The sequence below is a fragment of the Nothoprocta perdicaria genome, unplaced genomic scaffold (genome assembly GCF_003342845.1).
Source record: "Nothoprocta perdicaria isolate Ctin4 unplaced genomic scaffold, notPer1 scaffold_7, whole genome shotgun sequence".
Classification (NCBI taxonomy): domain Eukaryota; kingdom Metazoa; phylum Chordata; class Aves; order Tinamiformes; family Tinamidae; genus Nothoprocta; species Nothoprocta perdicaria.
In genome coordinates, this window is record NW_020455976.1 from 8,899,045 (window position 1) to 8,924,269 (window position 25,225).

General features: G+C 40.3%; 1 protein-coding gene across 1 annotated transcript in view; it reads left to right on the forward strand.

Moving 5' to 3' along the window:
- The first annotated feature begins 10,557 nt into the window (after positions 1–10,557).
- INPP5F (inositol polyphosphate-5-phosphatase F) overlaps positions 10,558–25,225 on the forward strand; it is a 34,431-nt gene continuing 19,763 nt past the window's right edge. Inside the window, exons 1-4 of the mRNA XM_026050655.1 lie at positions 10,558–10,698; positions 21,291–21,371; positions 24,494–24,630; positions 25,069–25,197. Coding sequence (XP_025906440.1) covers positions 10,602–10,698; positions 21,291–21,371; positions 24,494–24,630; positions 25,069–25,197 — 444 coding nt within the window. The 5' untranslated portion in view covers positions 10,558–10,601. The remainder of the gene's footprint in view (positions 10,699–21,290; positions 21,372–24,493; positions 24,631–25,068; positions 25,198–25,225) is intronic.

The following is a 25,225-nucleotide window of genomic DNA, read 5'->3' on the forward strand; positions in this document are numbered from 1 at the left end:
AAAATTAAATCTGCAGAAGCCCACATGCTACTGAATAATATTATTCTGAGACAAACCTTACTCTAGGAAGGGCAGGAATACGTATTTAAGAGAAAAAAAAACTCCTAGGAGAATGTGCAATTGTAAAGGATTCAAAATTACTACTGCCTTGACTGTATCTCCAGAAGGACTGTAGATTCATAACAGGAGAAAACAAATGAACCAACAAACAAAAACTCCTTCTTTAAATAAAGACTTGCAATTCTTTGTACCTCCTTTCTCTCCCTGAGAGRAGGCAACTGCCTATGAATAGTTTCTGGCAGTTTTTAATGTGTTGTTCAGCAATGTCTTTGACCTTTTCTCAGAATCATCTTCTGGTAAAGCTGAGTCATCTGTGTGGCACTCAAATTCTTTGATTTATCACACACAACCTAGAATACTGTCTCTGGCTTTGTCACAGTTGCAGGGTTAAAGGTATTAAATTACCCTTCCATTACCTGCATGCAAATACAGCTGTAATCTCTTCCACCAGAGCACTTGGCTATACCTTTGTGCAGCAGGAAAATATTACTGTTAGTCATCTCTGTGGACTCTGTGGAGGTATAGAGAAGTGAAGTAACTTATCCAAGGCCAGAAAGCTAGGACAAATATCCAAAATTTATTTTTTTCTTTTTTAATTTCATGTCTATCATTTATTGCTACATACCCAAATATACATATGACCTACATACCAGTGCACAAGAAAGGCAAATCCAGCAAAAAGCATTTTTAGCTTCTATATAGCAATGATCATCTATCCTAGTTATTCAAATATAGAACATTTAATCTCCCAGGAAAATAAAGTTCTTTTAATCTTCTGCTTTAGTCCTTTGAGAGTCATAAGAATTCTAATTACCAGTATGGTACTTAGCTGTGCAGCAAGTGCTTGAGGATTGCAAATTCTAGATGTGCCTTTTTTATCCACAAGTCACAGATGAAGGAAAAGCTGATAGTTGTTTTTGACCTAAATTACTCCCTAGCAGCCAGAGATTCTGCTCTTGGCAGAAAATGATTCAGTGCCTCTCTGAGAACTTTATATATCCCTAACCTTTTCCTAACAAATAGCGACAGGTTTATCTGCAATATAAATGCAGCTTTAGGTGGAGGTTCTATCATCATGACTTCTAAGGAGCAGTAGTTATGGCAGAGGGGGTTTTCTTAGGGCTCCGTGTGCCTGCTGGAACGTGTGTAGCCAACAGAGCTATGTTGGCAAACCTGGTCTGATAGAGCAAGGCTTGCAGACTGATGACTGCTCTTATGGCTCCAGCTTAACTCCTCTGTCCAGGTGACATGACTTATGTCAGGAGGAATCRCTCTCCTGGTGACATCCTACATCACCTCAATCTCAAGGTGCTCCTGCTCTGAGCATGGATGCACCCACGGGTGCATCTGCATCAGATGCATTATATGCACTATGCTCCAGTTACTAGGGGGTCTATAGGACAAACCTGGGGTAAATCTGAAGTTGATCTCCTGAAACATGCACAGTGCAGGACCCTCAGCACCAGCTGCAAACCCTGTGGGGCTGGCTGCTCACTAAGGTAGACGTGGTTGCCATTAGTGTCTTCTTTACAATACAGCCATGATCGAACCCTGCTCTGCTCAGCACCTTGTGATGAAGCAAATAGTGCTGAGGAAATCCTGACACCAGAAAACCAGGCTCCTTCTGCTCACTAAGGACCTGGCAAGTTGACTGTGACTCTGCTTACAGCTACTTGGAGGCCAGTCTCACTAACATTATTTTAGTGGGTTATTCTGCCAGTGGATTAGTTCCCCAGTGCAGCTCACAAGAGGCATGGTGCTCGTGGCTATYCAGGAATAGAAACGCGCAGCTGGCGAGGAGGAAACGATTTTTTAAGCTGGCTTTAGCAATATTGCTGCTGACTGACACAGCCTGTCAACCCGACTCTGTTCCCTGGAACATCTTTAGGGGTAAGGAGAGGGGAATTTGACCCCTAATTAATTTATAGCAGAAAGTTTTGCTATATCTGTGTAAATACATATGTTATTTTAAAAACACCTTAGTGACTGCATATAAAAAATGAGTCAGAATGATATGGAAATATTCCATATTGTCATATAACAACTGAATGGAGTACAAAAGCGTTTTCCCTCACAACTTGGTAATACTTAAATCGTGGAGTGCTGAGATCACAGGCTTCCAAGCTGCCCAAAAATATCTCATTATTGTATATTCCACCTCTCAGACATCTCTTTCTGTTATTGCTCTTTTCTTTTGTAGTGGTTATAAATCTTTGGAGTCGGACGAGACAATATGTCCTGGCTTTGTCCAGCATCCAGCAAAGTGTGGTCCTGATCCCTAACTACACTTCCCAGGAAGCACAGTAATGTAAACGAGGTATAATAAGGAAAATATACAATAAGGAGTGTTGTGAGAAAGGGTAGTGAGGAGGAAGCAATAAAAGCAGAACAAGGAAGGCAGACCCTACCTTTATTTCCCCTCAGGTTCCACTGAAGAGATTTCTGCACCRAATAACTAATACATCTTTCTTTTTCATAGCAGAGCCAAGAACAGGCTGAAAATTGGCAAAGAGGAGAGTGTAACAATCCACTTTGCTGCTCTTTGGGTGCTGCACTAYTGGGTGTTTAGTCCCAGCACCACTCACAGCACTTGGCTTCTGCTGTGCTGAGGAGGGAATCCACACACGGCTCTTTCAGGGAGCCACACGATCAAATTGCCTTAATGCTAAGCATTAAGCCATATTAGCCATAGCCATATTCATAAATAAAAGACAGAGAGAACGATGCATTTCAAGGACAAAAATAGACCCCAAGAACGGGTAATACTACAAAGATAACACACTTGGRAAAAAAATGAGTCTGCTGTGCAGAAGATTCCCTTTGTAGTTTCTGGAAATTTCTGGTTAATGCTTTATCAGCCCTTAATCAACAGGAAGACCGAAATGGGGCTCCAGAACAAAAAGCAGAATTTACTTGGCGAAGGACTTTCTGTTTCTGAACTCAGTCTTCCTACAAACCTGTGGGAAAAGCAGTAGCCTTAAGTGATCAAAGAAGAAAAATCTGCTGTAAATTATTTATGAGCTTTATTGAAATGAGTGACGWCTGACTTGTTATTTATGATGCAGAAATATATGAAGGAAATCTGGCCTTGGCATTGGCTACTCATCACATATGAAATATCTGAAATTATATCCGTGCTCTTGTTGTTAAGAAAATCAACTGACGTCATATGTATACAATCTATTATATATTTTGCTATTCAAATACCATCAGTCCCCCCGATAGTATAAAAAGTTTTTTAACAGATGAAACCAGAACACAATAAAGCCAAATAATCACTGAATGAGCACTAGTTTGCTACTCTGCAAAGTGAAATTTGTACTTGAAGGATACAAACAACGAAACCATAGGCAGGCAAAACAGTCTAATTTCTTTTTGCAAAGGGTCTCATTGATTTGATCTTAACAGTAAGTGCAAGAGAGAAAAATCAATACAGAACCCATAAAGCACAGGGTATATAAAGCACAGGGCATATTGCAGGCATTAGCCATACGCACACTGCTTTAAAAGGAAAATTACATYGTTGGCATGAGTCAAAGCTCAGCGAAGTCAACAGAAACATTCCCATTGGCAACTAAAAAGTTATCAAGAGGAAGAAGGAAATACCAGAGTCCTTCCTCCTCTGGAGATAACAACTACAGCTGCCATATGAAAATGTTGTTCCAGTGGAGAGTGAAAGATATATTCAGAAAAAAATATTCAAGCTAAACTAATTTCCGAACTTTTGGAGAAAGTTTTTCATATTGTTATCAAAAGCTAATACTTACGCCTGTAGTTTTAAATTTTCTGCAAAAATATAAAATTCTTGCAAAAAATTTCTTSCAAAACGTAACATGTAGAGTACTAAATATTAAGAAAAAAGAAAATGAACATTCACAGGGGCTTCAAAAGTATTTTGGTGGCAACCAGTGGCTGCTGCAAACGAATCTCTTCATCTTCTAATAGCAGAAGAACCTCCTCTCTCACTTTTATTCTGAAGAGGTTACTGCTAATGGCAGATTTGCAGAGCATCAGTTTAGGGCATAACAATTTCTAAAAAAATACACTACAAATCAATAAAATATTTCAGCAGAAKAAAGTCATTTAACAGCCCTTCCTGCACCACAGTTTGCTAAGCATCTTACATGGCTGGGGAGCTGCCATATCAGATTAGTGGTGGTTAAGGATTAAGCAAATTAAAAAATCTGCTTGGGATACTGTAAGCCTTCACCCATGGATAGGTTTTTTTTAAGAGAGTATCTAAGCATCATGGATTTATTACTCAAAATTGAAAGGATGAAGCTCAGCTAGAACAAAAGCTAATGAGAGGTGGGAGGGTAAAAAGGAGGTCCAAGAAAGCTTCTGTAGCTACTGTGGTAGCAAAAGAGATGGCCACAGACAACACGAACCTGCTGCTAAAAGTAAGGGCGGCCCTGGGATGAAAGGCATCGTTCAGTGCCTTSTTTTGCCTCTGTTTTCATGGGATGCACTTAGGAACTAGTATCTTTTCCTCCTAGTATCTTACCTCCATATTACAATGGAGGTAAGACCTGTGCATGAAAATATCATACAAGCAGGTTGGAGTGCCTCAAATATGTCCTAGGCAATCCTATCTGCCAAGAGGATTGGACTGATGTTCACCTGAAAGTCTGCAGGAGCGAGAAAGCCTCTCAAAATAGATGAACAAAACGTCCTAGTGCTTCTTAATCACTGGAATTGCTAAATAAAGATCCTCCCATTCTCTCACACTGACATTTTTCAACACTGATATTATTCATCTCAGAAAGAGTTGCATATTTTTCCATTCCATCCAGTCAAATGAACTTCCAAGGATGCACTGTTGTTAAATCAGATTAGATCATTTCCCATCAATCAACATTTACATTTGAATCAGGCTGCAGGTGATCAGGTAACACTGTGAGAGAGAGTGACTAATTGTCAGTCCACACATTTCCTTCCCATTAGCTTTTGTCAATGAATTGCAAAAACGCAAAAATTCTTTTTCTTTCTTTTTTCTTTTTTTTTTCCCCCTTAACTAAAGCTGACAGGATCATAAAATATCTTCCCAGCTGTGAAAGGAGGACACTGCATGACAACAGAACATGGCCCAAGGGGGAAAAATATCCTGATCCAATGGAGAACAAGGGCAAAACAAAGTCTATCCTTGAAGGACTGCAGGAAGCGCTGAACAATTTGAATGGCAACATTATGCACTGCACCACATCACTAAACTGCTTGGCAAATGTGTGCGGAAGGAAGAGAACGCCGCAAACTGCGGCTAAAATATTTAGCACATGATAAGTTTGGACTACCAAGAAACTTAGGAAAGGGATGAGAAGAAAATTAAAGGGTTTTGTTTTGACTCCCTGAGTATTCAGTTCTAGTCTTACACCAGTTCAGTTCTGAGGCATATGCTCATCTTAAAAGATATCTATGTCCAATTGAATATATTTAATGTATATATCAGAAGTCAAGTATAAGCTTAAATGTCTTTCAAGATGGAATGCTCAGCACCTTCCAAAATCAGGATCTTGCCTAGTCTTGAATGTGAACAYTCAAAGAAGGAGATTTTTCACTTTGATATGCAGCATTAATAACAGGTATACTTCARCAACACATTAATGTAGAAATACTCCATCAGAGAGAAAACAATCCTATCAAAGAACGATTTGAAAGCAGTGCTGCTTGATGATAAGTAGGTTAATGATGATTGCTCTATCTTTTTATTGGGCAGTTGAAGAGGCTCTCCTTCCCTGTGGTCCATGCCMTTCCATCAGTAAGTCCTCTCTGCTAACGCATGTCCAAAAAGCCCACTTGATTTGCCATCAGAGAGGGGAAGCAGAAACCTCTGGCAGGGGAAGGAAAATCAGCCACGGGCTGAATGGACATTTTGAGAATGGACATTTGGGAGCCCTCAGTTGCTCGTTCCCATTCCTGCTCCACTGCTATGAGAAATAGCTCAACAGCTACTGATGCAGCAGTCACTCTTACCTGAGCACATGGAATCCATAGCAGGGAGCAGGGCATCGTTTTTATTGTCATATCCAAATAGATTATTATTACAGGACAAAATTAATTATCTTACTTAAAAGTCTCTACAGGTTTCTCATATAATTAATTCAAAATATGTGTAAAAGGCAAGAGTCACATGTAAAAGTCAAATGCTTACATTTTCACCAAAAAATGAGGAAAGGGTAAGACTAGATATGAGCTTTATTTGCACTGCCTAGAACACCACAAGGAAATATTTCAGGCACACAGGGGTGTACACAGAGCACCTAGAGGCTCTATTACCATATGAGCAGTGAYCTGTTCGATGCTTTGTAACACACACTAAGCAGCTATAGCCCATATGTTTTTCCCATACAGCCTGTTTTTTTATAGAAGTATCTATACTCCTTGCACTGCAGCAAGACAGAAAGCCAGGCAGGGACAAGCAGCTATCCAYGGGCTAGATTCTAGGAACTTACAGAGGAGCTATAGATCGGCTTTGAGGATAAGACAGCAGGACATAGCTGGGATGGTTTCTAGGTACAGGCTGCAGTTTTTTTCCTGTTTCTCTTGCAAGTGTCAGTGCAGATCATTCAAACTGACACCAGCTCTGTGTATAAGCACATCCTTCTAGAGATCCAGAGGAGCCTAGTAGATGACATTTGCACGCTCTTTACAGGGAAATAAAATCAAACTTGTCATTAGTGGAGYGATTCCATTATGCAAAAGAGGACAACTCAAATTTGCATTAGCTTAGATTGAAAACTATCTCTTTYTCAACCCATTTTTCCTACAAACTTCACAGTTGTTCTTCCTCCCATGAGTCCCCTTTAACCCCACACATCTCTCCTATTTTCCCTTACACTTTTTTCCTGCCTTACAAAATCATTTGTTTGCCCTAAAACTTTCAAAAGCTCCTAAGCATGTCTCCTGAGATGCTGCTGCTGGGAGAAACCCCACACGCTAAAGAATAAGTTTCTAGTGTTCATAGGCATGGGAATAATTTTAAATCGCACTTGCATAAATAATAAAGAAGAATCATAACAAYTAAAAATAAGTAATCTAAGTCATTTCATTGAGGTCAGCTTTCTTCCATTCTKATTTTCAGTGGGCCCCCTCAGAAAGTATCGGTTTCTCAATTATGAGCAATCCTCCATTTCCTCTTAACGTTCTTCTCTTCATCTCCCAAAATAACCTCAGTGTCCTTGCTGTGTCCCCAGGAGAGCCATTCCCTCTCCCTTCCGAGTCCATGCCTGTGTACCCGGGCTGTAGCACTGGCATTACACTTGTTAATGCCGTGGGCAGGAGATGCAACAGCTTCCTGTCCCACCTGCACATTAGGTGATTTGTTCTGCCACAGCCCAGCTAGTCAACAAGCAATTGACCCAATTAGCCAWGCTGAAAATCAGCTCCACTTTTTCTACCACCATTTCCTTGGATTGTAYCCAAATTGCTGAGAATTAACTTCCCAAGAATCCTCCTCATCTCCCACCAGTGAAAAACTCAGCCTCCAAGCACTCAAATCAGGCATCACACATTTCCTTGTGAAAATGGGAACGCTGCAGCTACCACCACCAAGAATACCCTGTAGCTGTCAGCTGCTGGCTTCCCTGCAGGATCAGAGCAGCTTCTCTCCAGCACAAGTTCCAGCATGGCTTCTCCCRAGCTAAGCAGCTGAACAACCTCAAAGGCTCTTGCCACTTCGCACCCTTTCCTCTTCAGGCAGCTAAACCCACAGGACACAGCTTGGTCTGAAGGACATCTGCGTCTCTAACTGAAAGTTCCTGGTGTGACATCTCCCACTGCAATCGCAGCTCTGCTACTTGTTGATTCTGTATGAAATTTCACAAGACTGTCCCTTCCTGGTTAGGCTTCATTTTCTTTGGGCATTAATGCATTTTGCTTCAAGTCAGAAAGCTGACARCATTGCTGTGCTTTGCTAGGGAAGCCGCCTGCACCCTTCTACTTGTGTGAGGGTCTTTATGCACCTGCCTGAATACCACCCCTTCCTAATAATTGTATCCTTTATTTCATTTACTTGAAATGTACTTTTAACTCTAAGCCCTGCAAAATAATAAAACAAAAATACAATAAAGCATACCTAATACTTATGATGTTCTTTCTTCATTTGCACAAATTCACTTTAGATTTTGCTACAATTAACTTTTCTTTTTTCCTGACTTCTGACCTCATTTTTCCTATTTCAAGRAAGTATTCATTTTAAAGAAATGTTATAAAGAGCCTGGGTTGCTTCTTAAAACCTTCCTTGCATTATTCAGGCAGGATAAAATGTCAGATCCTCGTAATCAGGGTCCAAATTAAACAGTGCCTGTAGAAGGATATGGCTTCTTCACCAGCCATATCCATCTCCCATGACTTTAAAAAGGGTGTCAGAAGAGAGGCACACAACATACTGAAAACAGGATAGTGGAAGTCCATATTAGTGAGGTGATATTTTTGAAGTGTACGTTGGAATAACCATTTTTTCTATGGCTTATATTAGAATAAATATATAAAATAAGGAGATGTATTTTTCCCCTATAAACTATAAAACCATCTCCACTTGACACTTAATGCAGAAGATTTGATAACAAACAAAAACCTGATCTTGCTGCCAATATTGTTCAGACATCAGAAATACTTTCTCACTCTTTCAAACCTATTCACAGCTGCGTTGGCTCTATGTCCTAAACTGAGCTCTGCTCAGATTGAAGGATGGAATAAAAAAATAGGGCATTCTATGATTTCTGTGAATTCCGGTTGCAGACTGCAGATTGCAGACAAAACATACAGATGACTAGAGAGAACAGAAAAAAAATGATCAGACAAGAGGAGGAATTTGGAAAAATGAAGAATTAAGAGAATAAAATGAAGAAAACTTACACARGAGCAAACAAAGTAAAGCTAAGAGTATATTTTGGAGAAACGTTCAGCAGCTGTGGCTTTCCCAATCATAAATATAAAAGCATAATATATTCTTTTGTATAAAGAAACCRCAATAGTTTCTAAATAAGGTGTATGTACGAGAAAAACAGAAGCATAGGGGAAAAGCAGAGGGGTTTAGGGAAAAGAATCTCAATGAAACATAAAGCCTTCATCTCTTGCGATTTTAAATTCTCTCAATTACCCCTMCTAAGAGTTCTACACTGAATTTTTGTACAGTGTATGTACAGAGTATTTTTTTCATCTTGTGTTCATGACTTATTAGTCAACGTACTTTTTTGTTTTAATTTGTATTCTAAAGCTTCAGGAGGGGCAATGAACTTGATGTTAAGCCTGYGATTTGACTGTAACATTACTAACTCTCTGATAAAACAATTTTCCCTTGTGTTAGATACTGTTTCTGCACATCCTGCACATGTTACTGACACCTCTGTCTATTCAATTCTCTGATTTTTAAAGGTATCTGTAAAGACAACTGGCAGAATGAAGGATAAAAGCAAAGCTGTTTGGTGAGTTTCATTTTAAGTCTGTGGTACATCCTATTTATTATAACAGGATTAATTACATTACTTAACAGGGATGGACTTAAGCATACAATAACTGCTAAGCAAATGTTGAATGCAGCGAGCAGTGCACTCGGAATTCACGCTTCCTGGGATGCTGAATTGCTGCTGAAGCCCTTCTCTTGCCYGGACCTGCCAGAGGGACCGGAGTTACTCACATGAACCCGTCCGTGGCTCTGGTGCTGGAGCAGGAAKGGGCTGCTGCTCGGGAGGCCGCCGGGCACTTCGGAACTGGCACCTGCTGCCAGGGAAGGACAGAGGCCCCTTTTACATCCCGGCCACGGGGAAACATAGGAGCCCTGGAGCRAACTGCCAACCCAAGGAGTGCCCTTCCATCCATAGTCCCACTACTATTTTATTTTTCCTTTACCATCCCCGCCCAAGCAAGGGCATCAGAGAGCTCACATCCCATTAATAACATTTTTAAAAGGGAAAAACCCCACAAACTTTTTACATATAAAGCTATATAAAGCCTGGAAAAAAAAAAAAGGACTTTCTATAAGACACCTGAAAAGTTTATCATTCTTTTCAGAAAAASGGTAAATAAAGACAGGGAAAGAGACGAGAAAATTAATTTCCCAGTACTTTTAAAAATTACTGATAGACGCTGTTATTTCTCAAGCTATTCTAAGCACGTACTTCAAAGRGAGCCACTTCCCAGCGCCTACATGTCCGGGATAGCTTAGGCTATGACSGTCTCCGTGTGAATTTCACAGGGAAATTAAGAGGGGCTGCCCCGCTCCAGCACCGGCAGCTTCCCGGGGCCTGTCCCCGTGTCCCCCGCGGCGGGCGCTGAGACCAGCGCGGCCCTCCCGCCCCTAACGGCCRTTAACGGCCGCCCGCTACCGGCGAGCGCCGCGCGGCTCCTTTAAGAGGGCGGGGAGGCGCTGACGGGCCGCGTCACGTGGGCCGGAACCCACGCGGGAGCGCGCACTCCCCCCCGCCCCTGTCCGTGCGCGCGCGCGCGGGAGGCCGCGCGGCTGCGGCGCGCCCGGATCCCTTCCCGCTCCCTCCCTCCCTCATCCCTCCTTCCCATCCCTTCCCTCGGGCGGGCGACGCGCCGCCATGGAGCTCTTCCAAGCCAAGGACCACTACATCCTGCAGAGCGGCGAGCGCGCGCTCTGGTGCAGCCGCAGGGACGGCAGCCTGCAGCTCCGAGCCGGTGAGGGGCGCGCGCCCGCCCGGGGGCGGGAGAGGGGGGCGGGGGGGGCAGCGCCGCTGAGGCAGCGCCGAGCGACAGGCGCCGAAACGTCCGCCGAGCGCCGCGGGGAGCCCTGCCCGGGAGGAGCTGCTGCTCCAGCGGTTCGATGGATGGGGCAGCGATTCGCCCGCTCACGGTAGCCCTGCTGCGGGGGAGGGTAAACAGCGACTAGCCCGGAGCGGGCACCGGAGCTGGTGGCAGGCTGCGGGAAAGAGAAGGGGAGGAAAAAAAAAATATATATATTTTTAAATTTTATCTTTCTGGAACGGAATCTCAGGCTCAAGCTTTGATGCTAGTGTGGGTCCTGGCATCCTGTGCAAGGTTAGTCAGGAGAAGTCGGCTGCGCTGATGGACTCAGCACCTGGGTTATCGTCCTTGGAAAACAGCTCACCCGGAGTAAGGTGTGCGCTGTGGGGGAGGACCTGTAATGCAGCCGGGTGTCATCGTAAAGATGCTTTGAATAGCTGAGGGGTTCCCTAAAGTAACGGCAGGTTGGGTGGATGTTGCTTAAAACTGTCTGAATTGGGGGTAAGGTGGGAGACGTGCCCATACGTGATGTAGTTGTCTGTGTGAGTGCAGTGCATCCTCACAGGGTTTTAAAGGGCTGGAATAACTTTATATGTAACAGAAAAAGCCCCTGTTTATCAGAAGGATCAGTCTTAAATATTGCACATTTGTGCATTGTTAGATCCTTGTTGTGCTGTGTTTCTCCTGACAGTTCTCTTAGTTTGTATCTGTTAGATACAGTCCATCTAATCACTAATATCACTTACTGCGCTCCTTTTTTAGCAGCAATTTATCATGAAAGTTCTAGTAATTCTTTTATAAGCAACCTTATAAGGCACTTGATGTTAGGCCAGCAAACAGTATTGCTCGTTGGTGCAATCCAGCTTTTTTACGGTTCGGCTTGCTGCGGTCGTCTGCACAAGCATAAAAAGTTTCTCCTTCGCTGCGAAATAACAAAAGCACAAAGCAGCAAAYTCATCTTGCAGCCTGTGGTTTGCAAACCTCGGCTCAAAGGCGAGAGCCCCTTGTGTTTACATAGCCGTTGCTGTGATTTCCTGGAGCCCGGCAGCTTCTGGGAGCCTTTGCCAGGCCCAGTTGAGCGGGGTTTATCCCAGGAAAACCTTTGCTCTTCCAGCCCTCTATAAACCCGAGTCTTGCTCAGTTTGATGCTTTAACTTCAAGTCTCTTAGTCTTTGTAAGAATTGTGTTGCAGTCACATTTTTTTCTATTTCAGCGACTTTGGGAGCTGGTTCTTGTGCTATGAAATGAAATATTTCGGCTTATCAAAAAGTAAACCTGAGAAGTCCTGTTCTCATATATGACACTTATTTGATCAGGACCTCTTGTTGTTATTAAGACAAAGCAGAGTATTCTCAAAGTTGACAATTTTATTACGTTTGACCATTTATAAGCAAGGTCAGTGCCGGGAAATGAATAAATAGAGCTCTGTGCGATGAGTCACTGCTACATTAAAATGAAGTCACAACCTGTGTTCATTGACGTGTTTAATGCTCTGTCAAAAGGATGTAATTTACTTGTCTGTACTTGTTTTTTTTGGAAGTCTTGGTTTTATTCTGTCCCACAGTGGCTATTCAAATTAATTTGCATTTTTTATGCATGTACAAACTGAAACAGATAAGAACTGGCAAACCATGCCAGGCATCACTTATATGATAGGTCTCAGTCTAAATTGCTTAAAAACAAGCTTTGTAGCACTTTTGCTTCCTACACCAGCTTGAAAATTGATAATTTTGAAAAGTCTGTTTCTAGCTCTCTGACTCATGGGGAGTTTTTTTTTTTTTAAATTATTATTATTATTCCTTTTTAAGTTTAAGCAGGAATTGGCAAATATTAGCTCTAAACAAAGTCTGAGGCTTGCCCTAGTTTGAAGGTTGTCTGCCTGTGTTTACAAAATCTCCGGTGCTTTTCTCAAAAGTGAAAGCACTAATGAGTCACCTGTATAAAAAAGAATCATGAATCACTTTGGCAACATAAGTAGCTTTGGGGAATTTAGCTGCCCACAGAGCAAGGGTAAATGCGCTGTTTTACCATACTTTAAATACCTTTTAACATCATATTTTGATCTGGATTTCAGTTTGAGGTTACTTTGTTTGTACTTTGCTTAGCTTCTGGCAAGGAATTCTGTATAAGTCAGAGACATGGATTTTATGTTATCGTTTTAAAGTATAGATTTGTTTAAGCATCAATAAAGAGCCATAGAATTGAAGATGCTGAATTCTAACCACTTTCTGAGGCAGGAAAAAAAGGGAGACCGTTCTGCTGAGGGAAAACTACAGTTCCTCAAACTTCTAACTGTTTGCTTTAGTACTTCCCACAAGAATGCCAGRCTAAAAAAAGATTGTGAACAGTTGCTGCTAAAACTGGTGTAATAAACACTTTCTCCACCCTGAGGAGAAATGCTGACTGCTGTATAAATCTGAATRTTTTGATACAACTTCTGAGCATCARTGCTSTTAAAGATGGATGTTACTGCTGCTGCTTTGAAAGGCAGCATTGGAGTAAGATGTGCTATTACTGTGGCTTGAACTGTAACTWGAGGCAAATGAGCACTGATTTTCCATATTTATGTGTGTTTGCCTCTTTATTTTTATTTTATTTTTTATATTTTTGCTAAAACTTGTCTTAGAAGCTTGTGTAAGCAATTTGTTTTTATCTGTTAAATAGTTTTGTATCAGCAAGTGGGGCAATACTTCAAGCATTTCCAGATTCAGGCAGAATTTACTTGCTATAACTTCTGACCTATCATGCCTGGCTCTAGGCTTTGCAAGAGCCTGTGAGTTTTTTTGGTGTGTGAATTCTGCTGTTCTCACAGTTGACTCTGTTGCTTGTTAATCATATGGGGGAGGTTTCAGCTGTATGTGTGAAAAAAATGAAAAAAAACCTCCTTGAGGTGACTTAMAGTTGACTCTGCTAAACTGCAGGGCAGCGAAGGGCAACATGATCTTTCAGTGCAACTGTTTTGGTTGCAAAGGTGAYTTATTTTTTGTGGTCTTCAGCTGAAACCGCCGAATGCAGAAGATAGAGCTCCTGTTGATGCAGTTACTCCGATGGAAAGGAGGTTTGGCCGTGCTGATCTAGGGGGAGGTGGAAAGGATGCTCTATTTACTGAGAGATTAGCAGCGTTGACCCTGTCCTTGACGAAGCTGCAGCGCGTCTGCTGGCCTGGGAACACAGCATGCTCGTACTTCCCATGTTTCCTTAACCTCATCTGGAGGTTTGGGGGTTTTTGGAAATAGTTTGAGGCACAGGAGGGAACTTACTGGTAAGGAAAGAATGGAGCTGGCAGCAGGGAAACAGGCCTTCCCCTGGCCTTTCATATTGCTTCAATGCACAGCAATTGCAGCTGGAGCCTYGAAATGTCAAGAGACTTTGCCGTAACTTTCATTAAATGCTTCCTTTGAACAGTGAGACTGATGCACCACTCAACCAGCACTGACTGGTGGTTTAGAACTTTATTTTACAGGCAAAATCTGCAGTATAGCATCAAACTGAATCCATGCTCGATATTAAGTTATGTTTGAGACTGWTGTGAGGACTCCTGTTAAAGTTGTCTGGAGAGTCAGACTCTGGAGTTTGGCAGGCTGTTCTGTTTTGCTGTGTATGTGGCCATGTTTTCCTTTAGTTTCGGGTGTTTTTTCTTGTCCTCAAGTGTAACTGAAGGAACTGAGACTGCTTGCAAACWGTTGAAAATATCTCATAGTGTTATGGTTCGTTTTTGAAGCTAAAAAGAATGTCAGATTTGAGGGGAGGCATAAAAATACAAGCTTGTAACTTCAAATTTCCTTCATGTTAATTGTGAACTTGCTGTAAACTTCACTTGTGATTCAATAAATATATGAATAATTCAGTAAATATATTTGCTACACATGTATTTATGGATGCTTTTGTGAATAAGAAGTCCTGAACAACTTTTTTTTTTTTTTTTTTTTTGTAATGTAGCATTCTGGTACAGGCTTGATTCAGGATGATGTGACTACACTTTTGATTTTTTTTCAGTTGTGATTCAGCTGTATTATTTATACCTGCCAATATCTTTTGGAAAGTTCTAAAACAACAAACTACAAAGTGTCTGCTTAAGGGTATGCATATGATGGATTTTTTTTTTCCCCCTCTGCTTTTCAGCTGTTTGAATCCTGTATGAAGARCGTTAATTCTTGTCTGTGGAAGTAACACCTCCAGCTGATGGTTTTGCAAACCTATCAGCTGATCACATTTATATTCTTATCAGTGCAATGTTTTTTGAAAATTATATCTTCTTGATTTACTATGAAACCAAGTGCATTGGAAGAAGTCTCAGAGATGGGCAGCTTTGGATGGACTTCAGCAGGAGATTATTTGGGAACAACATTCAGCCCTCTTAAGAAACAGCAAAAAAAACCTTCTGATGAAGGGTTTAATTTGGAGCAAGAATATACAGCTAATATTGAGTAGTAATATTCCTGTTTTCCAAACACCTCTRTTTATGCCATCTCACTCAAAACCTAGAAGGGTGTGTGTGTGTGTTTTGAAAGCTGAAATGAATGGAATTCCCCTTAGAAACAATGTTCTCCTTTTAAGGGAGAAAACTGACTTGCATGGACRTTTTCTTCAGTCTCTGTATAACTGAAAACGAGTACCTCTAATATATTCTGAGCTTGAGATCTTGTGCTCTGTGCGTAGTGCAAGAAGCCTCTATCTCTGATAACATGTTAGGGATGTCGTGCTAGTGTATGGAAATATATCACGGCATATACGGCCGTGTTGTGGTTCAAAGATTAAAGCCAGATTCTGCATTGGGTTTAGAAGTATGGGACCTTGCCCACGAGGCCGTGGTAAAATGCACCGTGCCCGTCTGTGGTTAATGGTTACCCGCCCCTGGTTATTTCCTTGTGTGCTTCCCAGCCCTCTCACAAACCATAGATGTTTAAATACTTCCTATATTGAAATCATTTGCAAAAATATTTAACTGATATGGTTGATTTTATACAATCATCTTTTTTTTTTTTTTTTTTTTTCTCTCCTCTTCCTCCTCTTTAGCTGTTGAGAGAACAAACCAAGAATGGCACAAAACCCTTTACTTTCTGTTCCTGAGACAGCTGTGGTAGCCATCCCATCAGGGGAAACTTTCTTACTGAGCGGAGTGATGACTTGTGGAGGGAACCCGTGGGTAACGAGCTTTGGGGTATAATGCTCTTATTTGGGCTTGAAATAATTGTTCTGAATCCATACTTTGCTTTTGAATTTGTTAATTAGCTGGGTAATCAGAGAGAAGTTAAGTGTGAAGGTGAGAAGAGGTGTTGAGGGGGGAAGTTGTGCCTTGCTGAACTTGGCTACACTGCCTTTACACTGCTATTTCCCTTGCACCTCTTAAGAAGCATTAACACAAAGTCACTTTACAGGAAAACACAACAAACTGATTTTTATAATGTTGAAATCCTTCTGCTCAGTTAATTAGTGTTTCTATTTAAGTCTTTTAAGGGTGGGGTGGCTTTCTTGCATTTTCTTTTGCATGTAGCTCTTGCAGTTTAGCCAACTTTTAAAAAACAGATTATCCTTCAGGAAAAATGACTTAATGCTTAAGCTATTTGTTATCAAAATTGGTTCTTCAGATAAATCTTTCTCTTGCCTCTCTGATAACTTCAGTCTTGTGAAGTAAGTATGAATTCAAAAGATGCAGACAACTCGCTGTTCTCCCAGCTCTAAGTATATAGCTGCAAACAAATTGATCTTTAATGTATCACTAACAAGCTCCCATTTTCAGTGGATATTTCAATTAATATTGTTTATTGCAGACTAACATGTTGTTAATTATAAAAGAAACATATTTCTGTGGCATTCATGTCCTCTTTTCCTGCCTTTATTACTTCAAAGAAAGTATGTGCCTACTAGTAGTGTTCAGGGGAGGAGAAGGGTAAAATGTGAGTGGGTGCTTAGCCACTGAATAGTAGCGATTTTTGACTTTAAGAATTTCCTTTAAAATTGAATGATGGTGATTCCCATAATCTGAATGATATATTTAAAGATTCTTGCAAAGGCAGAGCGGAGGAAGCTGACAGTTCTAATCAAAACTGGTTGAAATGAGTGGAACAGCTTCTCAAGCCTGGAAATCCATTGGAACAACTGCTGCTTGGAGGGAAGAGATTTCTGCACTCCACCTACCCTCCTTATCTCCAAAAGTTTTTACTAGATTATTTTTCCACTTTTTTTTTTCCCTGAAGAGTTAGGTATTCCAAATTAACTTCTGAGTTCCTTCAGAGAGGAATAATTGTGTCATCCCTCAAAATGGATTTAGTCAGAAGCTTTATGTTAGCTGTAAACTCCCATTCTTACAGACTTGACCCGACCTTCCTGAGATGGCCTGTGGTGTAATTGCAGCTGTGCTGAACATTTATTTGTGGCCTCACATGGAAATTCAGTTGATTTTTTTTTTTTTTTTTTTTTTTTTTCAGAATTCAGCTGATTTATTTTACACTTGTGAACACAGGAGTTAGACACTGACTTTATTTTTTATTTTTTGCTGGGTTAGAGGTGATAGTCCGAATTCCTAGCTGATAATCTCACGGCAACGATTTGGGTTGCAGTAACTTTGGATTTCAATTCCAGCGTCACTCGCTGTCGGCGCGGGCAGCTGCCGTCAGCGCTGAGCRAGATAGAGGGATGCCAGAGAGCAATAACAAAGGTGGCCAAGTATTTTCCTCCTTGTGAATCAGTATTTTCCCCTCTGAAATGCAGAATGTGGCCAAGTACCCCAATATCAAGAAAGGTGATGAGTGAGATGACTGGAAATAGTGGGGTGCTCTCCACTCTTTGGTAGCAGTTAWATCTTGTTCTAATTGTAATCAACAAAAGTGCTGTAAAGAAACTGTTTTCATACAGTTTCCTAGGCATTTGCTTCATGAAAATGATTCTCCTATGTATTATTTCTTATTTTCCCTGTCCTTAACAGATCTTTTCTGTACAGATGCTCTTTCGTTCTCTGTCCTTTGAGAAGCTGGAGCCAACTGTTACTCTGGAAGGCAATAGCTACCCTGTGATGCTATGGAAAGCTGTGGGATTATGGATGACAGTTTGGTGCAGAAGGGATTAAGGGGACCAGGAAGGGTTTAACATTCCCCTGCTTGCACCCTCCCACCCTCTGCTCACTAGTTACCAGTGTGGGGATTCCTGGGAAACGTGGAATTTGAAAGGTCAGAAAATAGGCCAGTTTGGCAGACCTTGGTTTGCGCAGTGGAAGCTTTGCCTCCTTTTAATTAACAAAAGGAGGTGGGGGGGATTTGAGCCTCTTCAAGTACGTCCTTGGAAACAAAGCACTTTATTCCATATGGATATATAGGCAGAATTTGGATAGCAATACATAGAGAGGTGGAGGTAACTAGAAAAATAACCTGAGATGGTCAGTGACTTTTTTAAAGCACTTTTTAAAAAGTGCCTTTGTTATTTAGCTGAATCTCCTGTGAACTTAGAACCTGGCCTTGACCAACTGACGGTAGTAATTTGTCACCACTGGTTTAATATAGGACTTCTTTGTGCAACTTATTGCCAGATGCTCTTGAGACCAAGTGAACCTGTTCTGGGCATGTGTGCTGAGCAGCCCTTTTGCACGGTGGCTCAGAGGCATTTTATAACTGCAGCAGAAGACAAAGAAATATTCTTTATCAAAACAAGGAGTCTGAATTCACATTTGTCGGGTGCTTTCTGTGGGACTTGCTTTCTGCAGTAACTTGTGTGGAAATAAATGGATTTGTAGCTATCTTCCCCAGTCAGCATTCATATGTGCTGTCCTACCTGTCTTGTGCTCCRGTGTTTCTGTACATCTTTGGTAACTTTGAAATATGGAAGAAACACTCACTTCCAGAAAGGAAATTGCCTCTTCATTTTCCTAAATGTGAGCTGTAATGACGTATATCTTCTAATRTGCTGCAGCTTTGTTGTTGAGACAGGCCCTCTGTAAGAGAACTAATTGTAATTACTCTATGGAAAACGTACTTCTCATAGAGATTGGAGGATTAGGAAGTTACTCTGAAGCAAACTGTAAAGTATAATAGCAATGAGAGGATTAAACTGGTATTTTAGAAGAGGGAGGGGACCCCCCCTCCCCCCAAAAAAAAAAAAAAAAAAAAAAAAAAAAAAAAAAAAAAAAAAAAAAAAAAAGTTTACAAGAGGATTTAAGAGCAAACTGGACCAATTACAAGCTTAAAAAATAAAATAGCCTGTTTCTAATACTCTAACCTATGCAGAATAACGTTTTGATTAAGTAATTGAGGGCTATCTAGTCCATAACATTTAGAGCTAAATAGTATGAATAAGTGATTGAAACAAGTCAATTAAAGAATATTTTATTTCCTTATTTCTCCCCACCCCAAACTTTAAACAAGTCTTGAGCTTCATAGTGCTTGTACTGATAAAGGCTGAATGTCTCAATCCTTTCCCATCCTTCTGCAAATAGTCTTGCTTAAATAAAAATTATGAGGAATGAAAATTCAGGTAGGCTGTTAGTTTGTTAGAGCAATTTTACTATGAAGAATTAAGATGAGCAGCTTTCTTTCCTACGAGAGAAAGCCCAGATTAAAAGATGACAAAWCCAGCTAGTATTTCAGAATACTATTCAAAGATGATGTGAAATTGAGGTAGACTTTCCTTTGAAAAGCACCAAGAGGTCATAAGGCTCCATATCAGTAATAATGAGCTGTTATAGCTGGCTCTGATTGAAAGCAGGCGAAATGAATCTATTAAAAAAAAAAAAAAAAAAAAAAAAAAGCTTTTATTTTGGCTATGAGTTAGCATTTTGGAAAATGCTAATGATGGAAAATTATTAGGAAATAGCATGCATAAGCAAAAATTTAAATGCATGTATATACTTATATATAAACTGAGCTTGAAGAAATTCAGTAACCCTTTAAATGCTTTCTATACTGAGCACATTGACAGGAAGTATTTTGTACCAGAGGAGTATTCCTGAATACTGAAAAACCGATATTTCTGAAAGCCAACTTTTCTAAAAGAAAGTAAGAGTATTATGCTCCCTAAGCTAGGATAGATCTGGAAGACRAGCAAGATGGATTTGCTTATGTATGTATGGACAACATGTGAACAGAGGGGCCAAAGTTTAGAGCTAGTTCTTACTGTGACCCCATGCTGAGGGAGAATTTAGCTCTAGAGAACTTCTAGGGGCAAAGGTGGAAAACTGGAAGCAGGGGAAGCTTTGTGGGTTGTTCTTCCCTGCAGTGTCACAGTGTTGACTTGGCTTGTGTGGCCTAATGCGCTGGTGTAGCCCAGAGCTGGAGCTCCAGCTGCCCCAGAACTCGGGGCTTGCAGGACTTCGAGCTCCTCGAGCTCGTCCTGAATCTGCAYGTCTGAAGCATGTGAAAATCAAACTGACTTGTCACCAGCAGATCACAGACTGAAGGAGAAGAAACTAAGAAACTGATTTCTTGTGGATGCAATGAGTGTTCGGGGGTGATGGCCCTTCTGCATCCTGGGATGGTGGTGGACAAGTTTTTGACTGGTCATTTATTGACTCTGGGAACAAAACATGCAACTCGTTTCTTTTTTTAATATCAAGCCAGTGCACATGCTCTAAACTTTTCCAACCTAGAAGCTTTTGTAGATAGTAATGAACTTTTTACTCTTCTAGGAACAGAAGAAAAATGTTATCTTTCCCTTTTTGTGCTGACAGAATAAAACTTGACCCTTTTTCTAGTTGCTGTGCTCTGATGATGTTAATTGCATTTACTGACGTATTTTAATTAAAATATGTAACTTCTGAAACTTATTCCTTGCCACATTTTATAACTCCTACAGATCTTACACCTGTCTGATAGGTGTCCACAGGATGCTGAATGTCAGCAGCAGGTTTTTGATGTGATACACTTTTCATGTAGCGTTTTATAGGTTTGCACTGAGCGATGGACCTTTCACAGCGARCAGCCCCTAGTGCTGCCTTTCCCTTCTGCTTCCCCATGGAAATTCCAGTGAATCACAGCTGCAGGCTTGGAAATCCATTCTAAGTACATAAAGCCGAGGTGTTACTCTTTGGTGTTACAGCATGTAGCTGTGCAGCTCATGTAGCCAAAGAGGAAATTTGTGCATATGAGAGTATGTGAAGCCAACAGTTGTAGGATACAGGTGGAAGCAAGTTGGGGCTGCAAGTGAGCGYCTGGAGCTGCTTCCTTAACTGTATGACCTATATTCAATTTCACTGTACCTGTGTAAAATTGTAATTAAGATTAGAGACTCTAATGGGTATGAAAAGAGCTAAGTATACATTAAACTGGCTGTGGGGCAAAACTGTTTTGTATTTTTCTTCCCAAATAACCAAGAAATGTGYGGTGTTTAGCTTTAGGAACAAAGCATTTGGTCAGTTGGTTAAAGTAAAATAGCCACCTGGTACCTACTTGATATCCTATTTGATTTCAGTTTGTTCTGTATCTTATTCTTACTGAATTACAGTGTATTTTCTACCTGCTGGGTGGGAAGGTGGAGTGGGTGACTGTGTTGATTATATTGTTGAATTCACGTAAAACATCTGAGCTCTGTTTGTTTTACAGCCACTGATCTTCTCTTGGCCTGGAATCCCATTTGTCTGGGCCTGGTGGAGGGAGTCATTGGTAAAGTTCAGCTTCATACAGGTTTGCTTTATCTCTTATTTCTGATATGCTTTGTTTTGAAGTCAGTGATGCTGCAAACAATTCCATTAAAGCTACAAAATATTATGTAACCTCCTTCATAAAGGAGGAGTACTCCAAATCTATTAAAGTGATAATAATCCTCCTTTATGAAGGAGGTTACATAATATTAAAGATTATTATCACTTTAATAGTGTAATACAAAAATTCTTTTACTTTCTAGAGCTTATATTTTATCTCTTTGCTTTGTCAAAAGMGTAAGCGTAAGAATCTCTAAATCAAACCGAGACACAACATGAAGTTAAAGAATGTACAAAAACAAATTATCAAACAACTTTGGAAGTTCATTTAAGACATTAGTAGTTTCTGTTCTGTGCCACAAACTTTGAATTCTCAATATTAACTGACAACTCAAGGAACAATTTTTAATTTGGGTGATTGAAAGTAAAGGAACATTTAAAAGCTTCTCTGTAGCTATAGAGGAATATTGTAAAGAACAGCTGTAAAATAAAAAGAGCAGAATGCATTGCAATTAATAAGCCTCTCTTTCTAAACAATTCTGGCAACTTAATTTTTACCTTTTTTCAGTATAATAAAGTCAGTAGTCTCTCAGCTGTACTCAGCTGTGGAGTCTTGTAGACAAAAATACATATTTATTTTGATTATAATCAATACACCRATATACCTGGAAGGGTGTATATAGTATACCAGCTTTGCCTAGGATGATTCATCTATGGGTAGGACTCTGGATGCATCTAATGACAGACAGAAAAGCAAGCCAGAAATTCTGCTGCCTTTACTCTGTGCTTTTATTTTTGTGATTGCTTAAGCTGTGCATTTAAAGTGCTCTCTGGCAATATGATCAATACAGGTAAAGTTTCAAGTGTGCTCTGGGACAGCAGCATGTATTAAGTGCTGAAGTGGATCAGATGTTTGGTCTGTCAAATAGAAATAGATACTGTATGGGAGGGGAAATTAGATGGGTCTCATAATCATTTCTAATCTAATGATTAAATGAATGTTATGACTTTCGTAGCTGGTGAAGATAGCTCTAAAATGGCCGTAAATTCAGGTGCTGGAATCATTAACATTTACTGCTGTGAGGCAGGACACCATCCAGTCCTTCCAGTGCAGAAGGCACCAAGGGAATTTAGGTGGCTCAAACAACCAGAATGCTGAAATTGCAAAAGATGGGAAGAAAGAATCTCCATTTTTTCATTCTGGAAGACAGAGGGCTGGAGATAGAGCCACAGCCTGCTTAGTTGTTCCTTATGTGGCAGTCATGACCCTCCAAATCTTATTCCTCATAAGCTCATAGCTTATTCCTRAGATGGGCTCCGAGACTCTCCATCCCTTTCTAATGTTTACAATCATCTCCCATTTCCAACTGTCACTTTAATATTTTGTCCTCTGCTCCTTCTGCAGATCTTCTCAGCCCTTGTTCTCATCTGATGCTTCTAAGTGGCTCAGCCTCTTGTCATCTCACTTTCCCTTGTCCATGRTCCCAGATATTCAGCATAAATTGATGAAAATGGCTGAATTTCCTTAACCTCTTTCTGCTGTGGAAACTGCTGCTTGCTTATTTTTAATGTGGTTGTCTTTTGATCAAATGTGCCTTCCATTTGGGCTGCAGTCAAAGTAGAAAAGCCCACGGAAGTCACTTATATGGTGGTTCTTAAACCTCCTGTAGACAGTGAACCCACTTGATCACATAGAACCACACTTGAATATAATCCCCTGGCCAAATCATCTAASGTTCTGTAACAGTAACCTGTCTTCATTACTTATTCTTGTACCAATCTTTGTCACTTGGAAACTTTATCAGCAGAAGTTTTATAAATATTTAACAGTGCTGAACCRGGAGCTATTCTGTAGAATTCATAAGAAAACTGTGCTGTGGAAACTGGGCAAGAAGCTTCTCCCAGAATCGATCCCCATGCACAGGAACAGTGGACCATGATCCTGCACTCACACCCTGCCCCATCCTGTAAGGATCAGAGCACTTCCTTTGAAGTTAGACTCCTGTATGGGTTGTCTTGCTCAAAACTTTGGTTTATTAGCTATTTATGGAAGGAAATGTTATTTTAGAAGCTTAGAATATTATTTTAGATGCTTAGAAATATTGTTCTAGAAGCTTTCTGCTTCTAGACTGTTCTGTTCTAGACTGCTTCTAGAAACTAACTTTAAGTACTGACATTGCTGGTTGCACCCCTTCAAGCTGTCACTAACCCCATGTATACTTCAATGTCATGGATGTAGTTCCTTACATGTTCCTGAAAGACTTGCTTGTTCCAAGAGTACCTCAGTCTTGTTAAGAACCTGGAATGTCCCTGTAGTCTTAAGGAGTCTTAAACTCCTTAACTTAGTAGTGAAATCAAATTTAAATTATCACWTCTCTCTTTTCTTAAGCACTGAAGAAGCTAACACATCAATTTATTTTTGATGAGCTAGGAAAAGAAGCTTGTCTGCTATGATAGAGCCCTAAAATAGAGCCCCATCACCCAGAAGTATCTCTGATCCCTTCTGCTAAACTCGWTCTCTTACTTTTAGGAGGAAGTACTTCTGTTTAAAACTTTCTCTGCATTTTCCATCTTAAACTTCCACTTTTGGCTCATCAAAGCCTGGGATACAGCTAGCAAGCTACTAATTTAGATAAGGATTAAAAACAAAGGAGCTTTTAAATGTTCAGTCACTGTTAGCAGGGGAACGTTACTGTTCTACTTCTCTCTTTAAGGTGCTGAAGCTACTGAAAGCTTTGGCTTTTCACTACTGTACTGTGTGTGAAATCCAAAAATGCTTTGTCTTTTTTCCTAATTGCATTTCTATAATGATGTTGGCAGGAATGTGCTGCACTAGAGGTAGTGTAAGTACCATAGGGGAAGCAMTGTAAAGTTTATCCCAAATGGACAACTCTGAAATGGTGATTTTGTTTCAGAATAGTGATTTCTTTTTATAACATGATGTAATACTKCAAAAACAAATAGCCTTTCATTGGATTCTTATAAACAAATGGCTTCTATAGCAGTTTTTTTTTTTTTTTCCATTGGGAGAAACTTCTGAATAGTCTGAGTGAATGCGACTTAAATAACAAAATCATAGCTTGACTATTATTTATTCATTCCCAGATTTACCATGGTGGTTACTTTTAATTCGTCAGAAAGCATTGATCGGCAGGCTGCCAGGGGACCATGAAGTATGCAAAATAACAAAAATTGCAGTGATTCCACTTTCTGATACAGAACCTCAGGATCTGGAGCTGGAGGTATGAAAATATTTGCATTCCTCTTCAGAGGAGATTATACTTTTTCACAGCTGCCCTTGCATCTGTTTTGGAATCTTAATCTCATAACTTGACTTTAAGAGAAGACTTTGATTCTTGCAGAACTTTGGCTAAAGGAAAAATGAGTGCATCATGTTAGTTTACATTGTAGTTTARGTGGGATTTTGAGTTGGTCTGGATACTTGAGCTGTGTCAAAGTGAGGCAGATTTTTCTCACAATGATAGTGGAAAATGTCTTTTGTAAAGGTTAAGGGGAAACTAGGCTATAGAGGGAAACCTGCATGATGATAAAAGCCACCTGCCTTAGGTCTGTGGGCTTATACATAGACTTGCTTTGGTAGACATCCAATAATACTTCATTGGATGTGTTAAAGTGTATTTAAATATTTACTTTAAAACATTGCTATTGCTATTACTCAGCTCTGTAAAAAGCACCATTTTGGAATAAACAAGACAGAGAAGATTACACAGTCTCCAGATGACTCGAAATTTCTCCTGAAGACCCTTACTCAAATTAAATCAAATGTGTCTGCTCCAAATAAAAAGAAGGTAAGATCGTACCCTTTCCTTGGGGCAG